This window comes from Lactuca serriola, chromosome 5, assembly GCF_051521515.1.
Source record: "Lactuca serriola cultivar US96UC23 chromosome 5, Lser_US96UC23_V15, whole genome shotgun sequence".
Lineage (NCBI taxonomy): Eukaryota > Viridiplantae > Streptophyta > Magnoliopsida > Asterales > Asteraceae > Lactuca > Lactuca serriola.
In genome coordinates, this window is record NC_136412.1 from 266,700,705 (window position 1) to 266,712,270 (window position 11,566).

Genomic DNA, 11,566 nt, shown 5'->3' on the forward strand with positions numbered 1-11,566 from the left:
ATATTATATGCCACAACGTACAAGTATGTAAAGCATTGTTACCATCAAAATTCAACCACCTACAGCTATATTATTTTCATTGTGCTTTCCGTCTCTCAGTAGTCCAAAAGCATCTTTCATCTCATCTTCTGCTTATTTCCTCCGGTTTCTTGAATCTCCCTCTCCCTCTCCCTCTTCCTCTTCATCTTCTCTCATTTCTTTGTTTCGGTTGCATGGGTTCGAGTTTTCAAGATGAACCCAGAAACAAGAAACCGAAGCTTGCTGATGAAGAAGAGAAGACGGGGATCTTGATCAAGAACCACCCTTCTGGGTTCGAGATTTTACCAAGAGATTTGCTTCTCGATGTTCTTACCAGGTTGCCGATATCCTCACTGATGCAATTCCGGTTCGTAAGCCGGTCATGCCACGCCTTGTCTCACGATCCTGAACTGCCGCGCCTCCACCACCCCACGGCGGCGAAATCAGACCCCATCCTGGTGTTCCACTGCGATTATCCGATCCGTAACCAGCTTTATTTTGTCGGCTACAATGATGACCACGGTGGTGATAAGATTGTACGAAAGATATCCACACCCTTTTGTCGTTCCATGCCGGAATTCAACGTCGTGGGCTCTTGCAATGGCTTATTGTGTTTGTCCGATTCACTTTATGGTGACCCGGTCTACGTGTTCAACCCGTTCACAAGAAACCACATCGAGCTACCAAAATCCAAACAGTTTCAAGACCAAGAAGTAGTATTCGGATTCGGGTTTCACCCTCTTACAAACGAATACAAGGTTGTTAGGATCGTATACTACAGAACCCCACGTAAGTTAACTCGAAACAACAGGAGTTACCCTAAATCCGAGGTTCACGTCTTGACCATTGGCCAACAAGATTCCAACACGTGGAGATGCCTAGGGAAAGTACCTTATCAACTAGACAGGCAAGCTAAAGAAGTAGTAGCGGTTAACGGGCGGCTCCATTTTGTGAGCCGCCCGGGCCGCCTGGGCGGGCTTCCAGGTCGAACGATTGTTTCGTTCGACCTGAAAGACGAGCAGTTCAAACTCGTCTCGAAGCCTGTCAACAGGAGCAACTACCACCTCGCGGTGATCGAAGGGTGTCTGGCGGCGGCGGTGTCGTGTGGATACGGGAAGTTGGAGATTTGGGTGATGAAGGAATACGATGTGAAAGAGTCGTGGGTGAAGCGTTTTGATATCCATGGGGCTTATCTTGCAAAATTCCCGAGTCATAGTCATGATTATGGGATATGGCGTAAAGCAATGCATGAGAAGATGGTTAGGGTTTTGTGTGTGTTGAAGAATGGTGAGATTTTGATGGAGTATAGAGGTGGGAGTTTGGTGAAGTATGATCCAAAATGGAAGGAGTTTAAAGATGTCGTGTTTCATGGGATGCCTAAGTTGTTTCAAACAATTGTACATGTAGGTAGCCTTAATTGGACTCATACACCAATCTATAATTGATATATATATATATATATATATATATATATATATAAATGATTTGAAACTTGCTTAAAATAGCAAAAATTTATGTAAGTATATGTATACAACAAATAAAGAGTTTTCTTTATTATTATTATTATTATCAATATCATTATTTTTACATATGGTTCGTTACAAACATTTACAAACAACCCATATCGGGATTTTAACTTTTTATACACCAGAAAGTTAGATTTCCGAGTTTTCTGTCAGCAGGTGAATGAAGTCTCTCGTATATCCCATGCTCATAATCAACTGAAAAATCGAAAGAAAAAGCGCGTTTAACCTCAAATTATCATAACATATTCTAAAAACTGATCCAAGATTGTTTATACCCATAAACAAAAAGAATGATTAGATAAAGAAAGTAAGAAACTTTTTTCAAAAATCAATGATCTTGGAAGTGTGTTACCATGGCAAGAACAGCGACTTATAATATGATGCAAGCTTCAATTGCAATGCTGCTGGTTTTGCCATCTAACCAGACTGTTAAAGTTCTTAACCAAGGTTAGAGGTCAGCCTGGTGCAAACCACTATGGTGGAACTGGACCATGGTTAAGATGTTAACCAGGGTTAACTTACAGTGGAAGTGGGACCCACTAAACCATTCAGATTTCAGACAATCAACCAGACTTAAAAAAGGTAGCTGCAGCTGAATAGAGCTGTTCTTCCTCAAATGGCTTTGATACATAACCATCCATTCCACATTTCATGCATTCTTCATCAGTAGCCTGGATGACATCAGCAGTCATTGCTAAAATAGGAGTATGCCAATAAGCTTCACCAGATTTGATTCCTTCATTAAACTTGCTCTCCAAGCTGCGAATCTGCCTTGTAGCTTCAAACCTATTATAACAAAACATGGTAATTAAAGGGTATTTTAGACATTTGAGTATACGATTACAAAAAAAAAAGATAAGAATTTCTTAATTTTTACCCGTCCATTTCGGGCATTTGAAGATCCATGAAACACGCGTGAAAATCATGAGGTGGTTTAAGCTTCTGTTTAGCAGCCTTCCCACTATCTACACAAGTAACAATAGCTCCATACTTTTTTAAAGCACCTTCTGCCACTCTTCTATTAACAACATTATCATCAACTACCAAGATTCTTTTATCACGTAACAAATTCCCTAAAGTCAACGGTTTTCTTCTTGCTACAACTCTTTTGTTTCCTACATTAAACGTTTCTTGAAAGCAAGAAATTAACACACTTAATCTTAGTGGCTTTCCCACAACAGTTGTCACCAAATTAGCCGATTTCATCTCATTGTTTACCCTAGGGTTTAGGGTATTAGCCAATAGAAACAATTTCGTGCTACTTTTAACGCCATGAAGGAACACAAGACCCTTCTCCTTTTCCCATACTTCTTGATCAATAAGAATCATCGCAAAACCAGAATCGCTACAAAAAAAAAAAAAATAATAAAAAAAAAAAATAATAAAATTAAGTGCTTAACCCATTAAGATTATTAACTAAAAAAGAACCCCTAACTATCCAAATTCAAAGTCTTGAGCAAGATAATTTACCTTTCGGATAGAAAAGATTGTGCAGAATCAAAACAAGATGCAATTTCAACTAATATTCCCATTCTTTGAAGATGGTATCGAGTGACTTGTGCTCTTATATTCTTCGAATCAATCACCAATGCTTTTAGTCCCTTGAACTCTGAAATGGCTGGATGATATTGATGTAATCCAGTATCAAGAGAAGATGTTTCTTTTTTCATGAAAACTGTAAATGAAAAAGTACTTCCAATACCCGGTTCACTAACAAATCCAATCTCACCATTCATTAATCCCACCAATCGTTTACTAATACTCAATCCAATTCCAGTTCCACCATAAGTTCTTGATGTTGAACTATCAGCCTGCATAAAAGGCATGAAAATACGGTTTTGTGCATCTATAGGGATTCCCACACCCGTATCTTCAACTGTCACTAATATTTTAATCTTTTCAGGTTCATTTATCGAATCTTCACCACTTAATTTCAAGAATTTTTCCCAACTTTTTGTCCTATCAACCACAGTAAGCCCACTTAAAGTGTTACATCTTTCTATCGACCCATGAAGAGAGGCCAAGATTTCATCTTTTGTATTGGATTCATTTGTCAATTCGTCTGCTAGATGGATTGACACGAATATGTGTCCTCTATCGTGTGTGAACTGCAAAGGGCAAAATGGTAATTTAGAGAATGTGACATGGAGAGTGGCGTGTGTTGAATTGAATGTAATAAAGATGAGAAAAGATGCTAACTTTAAGTGAATTCGCAACAAGATTTGTGATTATTTGTCTGAATCGAGTAGGGTCTCCAACAACCATGTTGGGAAGCTGATTAGAAACATATACAGCCAACTTCTCGCACAAAAGAACAAAATTTAAGATTTAGTTAGAACACATGCATCATACTATCATAGTAATAAGGGTTTATGCTACATATGACCATAAAAGTTTTACCCATTAGACCAATTTACCCTTTTGACGATTCAGGGTTTTGAAAGTTGAATGGTGGGTAAAACTTTAAGATATAAACCCTAGTAATATATAATGGAGAATAGGAAATTTGGTATGTACCTCGATCCCCTTTTCTTGAGATTTAGTTGAAAATACAGATAAAATGTTATCAAGAATGGTGCGCAAATCAAATGGGACAGCTTCAAGTTCGAGCCTTCCAGATTCAATTTTTGCTTGATCAAGAACTTCGTTAATCAATTTTATCAAATCTTTCCCGCTAGCATGAGCAGTTTGTGCAAAATCCAATTGCTTCGCGTCCAGATTTGTGTCCATTAGCATCTGCAACATCCCTAGAACACCATTCATTGGGGTCCTAATCTCATGTGAAACCGTTGCAAGAAACTACAAGAGATATTATTCATGATTATGAAGGGGAAAAAGCAGATATGGAAAGTTAAAGCTAAAACCCTAGCGATGTGATTATGTGAATGTTGTAATTCGTTGATGAACCTGAGATTTTGCCACATCTGCAGCTTCAGCACGATTTCTGAGCTCCATCATCTCCCGAAAATCACTCTCCACTGTTGCAATTCGGTTTATAGCTGCATAGAAGATATGCCCAAGAAGAAACGTGATTGTAAGCACTCCAATCGACGCTATTATTGCTGTCATAGGTACAGAAGGCCTCTGTTTAAACCTGTTGAAAAAAACGGAATCCAATTAACGTAAATTCAAGTGGACCAATTGTTAAAAATCCAATCTTTTTTCAATATCACCTGCAACGCATTTCATGCTTCCTAGCAGGATCACCAAAATCAAGACTGCTGATGTGGAGTAACCCTGTATCAGTTTCATTAGGACCAAACATGTTAATGGCTGCTGAAACATTTGTTGTGTCATAAACATTGACAACAATGGTTTGTTTGCTTGCTAGCTGGTGTAGAAGCTTTTCAACTAGAGATGGCACGTCATAAGATGCACCGAGGTATCCCACAGTGGATCTAATTCGCTGTTCTGGTGTAGCATCTTGATGAAGATGAGCATTATAGACAGCGAAAGTAAGCACAACACCTAAGTGGTTTGATTTTAGTAGCTTAAATGGAGATGTCAATACTCCCTTTCCAGATGCCCTTGCTCGTAAAATGTTTTCACGGTCTTCCTAAGAAAAAAAAATGAAAATTAGCCAAGAAGGAAGAAACTAAAAAGACCCTTTTAACCTTGATGAAGATAATACCTTTCCAGACATCATATCAATAGACACAATATGAGAAACGGTTTCCTGAGATAAGATAACAGGGGCATATTCGTCTTGAACAGGTGAAGGATCCAAGTTCTCAGGGTCACAATCTTGTGCTAACGTTTGATCTTCAGTTTCCATCTTCTTTATAGTCCATCCATGTTCTTTCTCAAATTTCTCCCTTTCAGAATGAGGCACTCTAAGAGCATATGCAACTCCACTAGTTAATGGCCTCTCGAAAGATGTTCTTTCAGTATATTCCCCAAAAGTTTTCTGTGCAACAAAAAGTTTCTTAATTTAGAAAGAGTGTTGACAAAATCCAAGATGTAAATGTAAAATTACCTGATCAATAGCAGGAGGTTCTTTCCCATGATAGAAAGTGGAAACGAGAATAGCAAGAGCATGAACATGGTTCATGCTCACATTGAATTGATCTTGCAACATTCTTGCACGTTCATCACACATGTTTTCTAGCGTTTCTGTTCTTCTAATGCGTGTACCTTCATTTAAGTACCAAAACAACCAAATCGATACAATAATTCCAGTTAATACAAATAGAACCAGAAGCTTCTTCATCCATTTTCCTGCTCCCTTTGACGAGGTCAATGCTTGCTCTTTCTTCTTAAGTTTCCCTTTACGATTCTTCCACAAAATCACACAACAGAGTGCGATTACGAAAATGGCCAACAGGGTGACCTTCATAATACTGTTGTAATGCTCGATTGTAAGTTTTTCAAGCATCATAGGATTGTCGCCATGGTCAACAGGGCATTGGCCCCACAATTCGACATTTTCTACAGGATTTGGCGCTGTGAGAGCGCAGGTGATTTCATTTTTTGGTGATGTTTCGTATCCCATTTGCTTGATACATTTCAAGGTGGTTATCTGAAAGATACCCACGAAAATTAGAACATAATTGAAATGTATAAATCGAACAGTAGAAAGATGAAGCAAAACAAGAAGATATAACCTGATCTGATTCAAAGAATGAGGAAGCAAGCTCATGAAGAAGGTCTTTGCTGACGTTAAATTGTTCAACCAAAAGTAACGATTTATCTTCACATGTTCCTGTTACTGTTATATCCGTCTTCTTCCTTAAAACGCCACTGAATAAAAATAAACCAAACCCAGTGACAATAAGAAAAACCCACACAAAAAGGAGCAATCTTTTCTTTTTCCAGCCGCTATGAGATCCCCTCGAAGGCTCTTTAGTCTTCCTCATCTTTGAACTGGTCACCAATCTACCATTTAACCCAGAAATCTTGGAATTCAAAGACATTGTAAGAAACACCCACTTGAGAAAAAGCTTTGGAAACTCAATAATAGCAGAAAATATCATCAAAAAGAAGAATCTTTATAAGGTACAGATGGATCTACCAGCAAACCCAGCTCACAATTCATCAAGAAACAAAGATTCGCAGCTACAGTGAGATAATTACAAGAACACATGATTCCATCTCTTTCCTAATCATGTAGTCAGTGTTGAAGCTGCGAAACCCAATCAAAATCACGTCTTTTTTTGGTGGAAGAAAAGGGAAAGGTAAAGGGAATCATGGGAAATCACAAGCCTTTGTTTGAAACTCAGAAGTAGAATTGGGCAAAACTGGAAGGCATCATCAAGAAAAGACAAGAAATGAGGAGAAGAGAACAAGGGGGGTTATGTAAATTTCCTAATATGAGGTACGCCTGCCTCACCAAAACCTGAGGGGAGCATAAAGAGACATCAAGAACAAACCTTTTTTACTTACGGAGAGAGAAGGGGCCATGATTAAAAGATAGGGGGGAAAAGAGGCGCCTTTGCTTTTTAATCTCTCTTTCTTTTTCTCTTTCTCTTTCTCTTTCTATCTCTACAAATGCTTGTTTGGTTGTGGCTGGGGATATATGATTATCTCATCATCTTGTGGGAGGATAACTTAGATGAATGTTAATAATACTATATCTATTTTTAGTATTTTTTTAAGAAACAATGCTTTCAATACAGATTGTTCTTAAAAGTAATGAAAATAATATATATTTAATTAATAAATTATTTGATAAAAATCTGTAGTGACTATGCAACTCTTGGTGATTCAAACCAACACGATCGTTAAATATTAGTATATCTCTTATTCATATAAATAATATAATTAGTCTAATTTTATTGTTTATTATCAATCCAAATCAACTTAATATTTTATTAAAAATATTAATATAAAAACAGAATATTAACAAAACATCATATTTAAAGTTAATATAAAGAAAATAATCAAAGATAGTTCTTTTTTCTGTTTTTTTTGTTCAACATGATCGATTTTTCAAAAATGGATCATTCCGGGTTCGACATTGGTTGGACTTGGGCACCCGACATAGATTGAGTGGTCCTTCTATTTATACATTGTTTCGGAATGTGGTATTTACGAGATCTCGAAATATCATTTCAGACTCTGTATTGGTTGATGAAAATGATTTCAAATGATAAAAGATTAGGGCGTTGTAAGTATGTTCTCTTTATTTATAGAGTTTTTTTTAATATTTTATTGATTCAGATAATGTAAAATCATGTAATAAAAAAAAATTGTCTGCAATATGATAATCATATGCAAAACATGCAAAATCATTCCGAAATTCATCAAATTTATGGTCAAAATAGGTAGATGTCTAGTTATCATCAATAATTAGTCTTATTTGGCATTAATAATGAGGATATGTTGGTTTCAGGATAAATCGCTTTGGAACACGTAAAACTGGAATATGCAAAACTAATCCATAAATAACTGGTCTGGAACATGCTATCATAATATTTTTCTCAAACTTTTATTTTTATGGAAAAATTATTCTTAACTTTTTATTTTTTTGGAAAAAAAAACCTCATATTTAATAAGTTTTTTTCGGAAATAAAAACCAAAAGGAAAAAAAAATTGAAATAAATGAAAAAAAAATAGAATGTCTTTCAGGAAAAAAAACAAAAACAAAAAAAAAAAAAAAAAAAAACCTACAGTTAAAGTTTAATCCAAAAAAATACGATATATAATGTAGATTTTATGATATTAACTTTTCTTTTAGAAGCCAATAAATTAAACTAAATGTTTGGCTATTGACAATGACTTTTTAAAATAGTTTTTTTTGTGGTCACTAATAGTAAGTTTTCAAGAAGATTTTTGTAACATCTAGTTTTCATATGTTTCCAATTCTAGGATAACGGACCGTAAGTTGATCGAATAAAGGTTTTGTGTTTTAAAGGAATAAAGTTTAGACCCTAACGGATATTGATAATGTTTGTTAAGTGGGGTAAAATAGGAAAGGTGATAATTTGGGCTTCTTACATGAATTATTGATTTTAGTTCAGTATTTTTTTAGTCAAAATTAACTAGATAGAATTGTGAGGCTCATCAATCCCTTGCGTCCATATAAAGATCGCTGAAAACAGAGTTGAAATGAAGAAATTATGGCCGTTTGAAGTTGAAGTGGATTTTGGGAAAAACAAGTTCACCACGGCATGGTGAGGAGCGTTGTGCAACCCAAGCCCATTAAATAGGGTTTGACTTGTATTTAAGGGCTTCAACCCCTTGTTTTAGGTCGTTTTCCAACCTCCATTGCACCAAAAAACCCCTCCTTTTAGCCAACCCCTACCTCCCTTCATAGATTAAGCTCCTCCTTTATCATAGGACCTCTTTTGGAAGCTTTTGGTGGTGATTTGATGAAGCTTGAAGATCAAGAAAATTCTTTTGGTTGCAAGGAATGTTCTTTCAAGTTTGGATCCATCAAATACATTTCATTTATGGACTATTATGAGTATAAAGTTCCTATCTTGCTCTTTAGTTCTTTAGATCTTGTTATTTGGGGTTTTTGGCACTTTTGGTGCATTTTATGGATGATCTTGGAGTTGAGTGGTTCTTCAGATGACAAAGCTTATCCAGCTTATCTAGTATTGGTGCACCGTTGTACAAGCTTCTATATGGGAGAAAGTGTTGTAACATCCAGAAATTCAGGTATGATAGTTCGTGCTTTCAATTTTGAGGATTCAGGAGGGACTCGACGAGTCAAGGATCTGACTCGCCGAGTCACATCGAGTTGAAACGCGGATTTAATGAGCGGACTCGACGAGTCCAAGGATGGACTCGCCGAGTAGGTACTGGGTAGAGAAAAACCCTAAGTTCCGGGGGTTGGAGCCTATTTAAAGGAACTTATGACTTGGGATGCACCTCATATCTCCTGTGAGAAACCCTAAACCGCCATAGAAGCCATGAGAGAGTTCTTATGATGAAATCAAGTAATTTGGTGGGCTTTATAGAAGGAAAAGAGCACGATTTAAGCAAGAAGCGAGATGGGGGCTGTGGATCTAGCATTTCTTCATGTGGGACTGCTGTAGAAGGTATAAACTTGCATCCTTTTCATCTATTTGGCTAGATCTCATGATCTTGGGAGTTTTAGGGTTTTACTCCCCTTCTTTTGTATCTATGAGTTAATTGAGACATGATCTAAGGTGGGAAACCTCAGATCTGAACATTTTGAGGTCCTTGAAAACTAGATGCCCCAGATTTAGTTGTCCAAATAAGAATTGATGAGCTAACTTCTTCATTAAGGGCATATAATGGTGTTTTGAAGCAATAGCACCATGTATGAACGTAAAGATCGAAGCTTTACGTAACCATCGAGCCTTGAGATGATAGATCTATAGTTTAGAGTAGCAGATCTGGGTGAAACGTCTGAGTGAGAATAAGTCAGGATAGACTCGCCGAGTCCATGAGCTGACTCGACAAGTCAGTTAGGGTTTCCTGACCAGGATGAATCGTGTGCTAACTTGGCGAGTCGTGGGGTTGACTCGATGAGTTGAGATGGATCTTCATGAGAATTCAAAGAGAACGAGTGGACTCGACGATTCACAAGGGTGCACTCGCCGAGTCGGGTCAGATCTGGACTGTGGACTTGAGTTTGACTTCGGTTGACTTTAGGGTTGGGTCAGCCATGTGTAATGGAGATCATAGAAGGGTAAAATGGTCTTTTATCCACTATAAGAGTTAAGTAAGAAGATATAGTGATCCTTATTATATATTGACTATAATTAAGTGTTATTTAAGGGCATGTAACCTATGTGTTAGGCGGAGGCTAGCTCGAGATGTCCGAGTGCGAGATTATACTGGTCGGCTTATGAGGTGAGTCTTCTCACTATAATTTATCTAGAGTGGTAATTAGAGTTGTGTGACAGAGTACTTTGTATGTTATTTGTATGATGTGATACACTACATTATTCTATGTGATTCATGTTGTGTATGATTCAGAGTTTACAGAGTTAGGGTCGGAAGGTCCCCAGAGTTAGGGCCAGAGGGTCCACAAAGTTATGGGACTAGAGGGTCCCACAGAGACACATTGACCAGAGGGTCGTATAGGGTTATAGCCTGGAGTGGCTAATATGTGTGGTATGTGGTATATCGGGGAACTCACTAAGCTTCGTGCTTACAGTGTTATGTGTTTCAGGTTCTTATCAGGATCACGAGAAGGCGATGACTCGATTGTACACATAAGAGAAAAGAGTCACGAATGGGGATCCTGGATTTTGATAATGTTTTGAAAACTTTGTTGATTATTAAATGGTGTTTATGTAAAATGACATGTGTTTTACGAAAATAAAAATGAAAAATTATTCTGAAAATTTCCGGTGTTACAAGTGTCGTACTCCAGTTTACTAGAGAGAGGTCGACCATAGGGTTATGGGGATAACTGAGGTGGTTCTCCAAACAACAAGGCTTCTCCAACAGATCAGATAGAGGTTAAAACTTAGAGCTGAAAGAAGAGTTATGCTGATAGGTGGTGGTTCGAGCTGGAGTTCCAGGTTGAGGACATGGTTTTGCTGAAGGTATTACCCTGGAAGGGTGTTATATGCTTCAGGAAGAGGGGCAAGTTGGGCCCTACGATTTATTGGACTGCTTCGAGTAATGGCCAGGGTAGGCATGGTGGTCTAATGATTGGATCTACTTGAGGAGCTTAGTCAGATTCATAGCACCTTCCATGTTTCTCAACTTTAGAAATGTGTGGTTGATGATTCAGTGGTGGTTCCATTAGATGATATTCAAGTCGATGAGCACCTGAATTATATGGAGAGGTCGGTGGCTATTCTAGATAGGAAGACGAAGGCCTTGCGCAACAAGGTGGTATCTTTGGTTAAGATTCAGTGGCAGCATCGGAAGGGTTCCAAGTGGACCTGGGAACCCAAGACGGAGATGTGTGATCACTATCCAGATTTATTTGTAGTTGAGGATTTCGAAGACGAAATCTAGTTCAAGTGGGGGGAGAATTGTAACACCGTATCTTGGAGGTATTATTTTTATTTTATTTAAAAGCTTAATTTCAAGAATCCTTAACTTACGTTGGGCGTAGGGCAGTCCCCTTCATTGAGCGTATGAGGTAGTAT

The 11,566-nt window shown here is 37.6% G+C and overlaps 2 protein-coding genes across 2 annotated transcripts; one reads left to right on the plus strand and one right to left on the minus strand.

Moving 5' to 3' along the window:
- The first annotated feature begins 84 nt into the window (after positions 1-84).
- LOC145054226 (F-box protein At3g07870-like) lies at positions 85-1,607 on the plus strand. Its single transcript, XM_079002367.1, has one exon. It carries the CDS (start codon positions 213-215, stop codon positions 1,461-1,463), a length of 1,251 nt encoding a protein of 416 aa, XP_078858493.1. The 5' UTR covers positions 85-212; the 3' UTR covers positions 1,464-1,607.
- LOC145054225 (histidine kinase 2-like) lies at positions 1,548-7,024 on the minus strand. Its single transcript, XM_079002366.1, has 11 exons — positions 6,149-7,024; positions 5,521-6,063; positions 5,176-5,451; positions 4,718-5,100; positions 4,452-4,638; positions 4,062-4,343; positions 3,744-3,842; positions 3,015-3,652; positions 2,422-2,889; positions 1,897-2,330; positions 1,548-1,739 (listed from the first exon to the last, which is right to left on the minus strand). Exons 1-10 carry the CDS (start codon positions 6,515-6,517, stop codon positions 2,108-2,110), a joined length of 3,468 nt encoding a protein of 1,155 aa, XP_078858492.1. The 5' UTR covers positions 6,518-7,024; the 3' UTR covers positions 1,548-1,739; positions 1,897-2,107.
- Between the last annotated feature and the right edge of the window lie 4,542 nt (positions 7,025-11,566).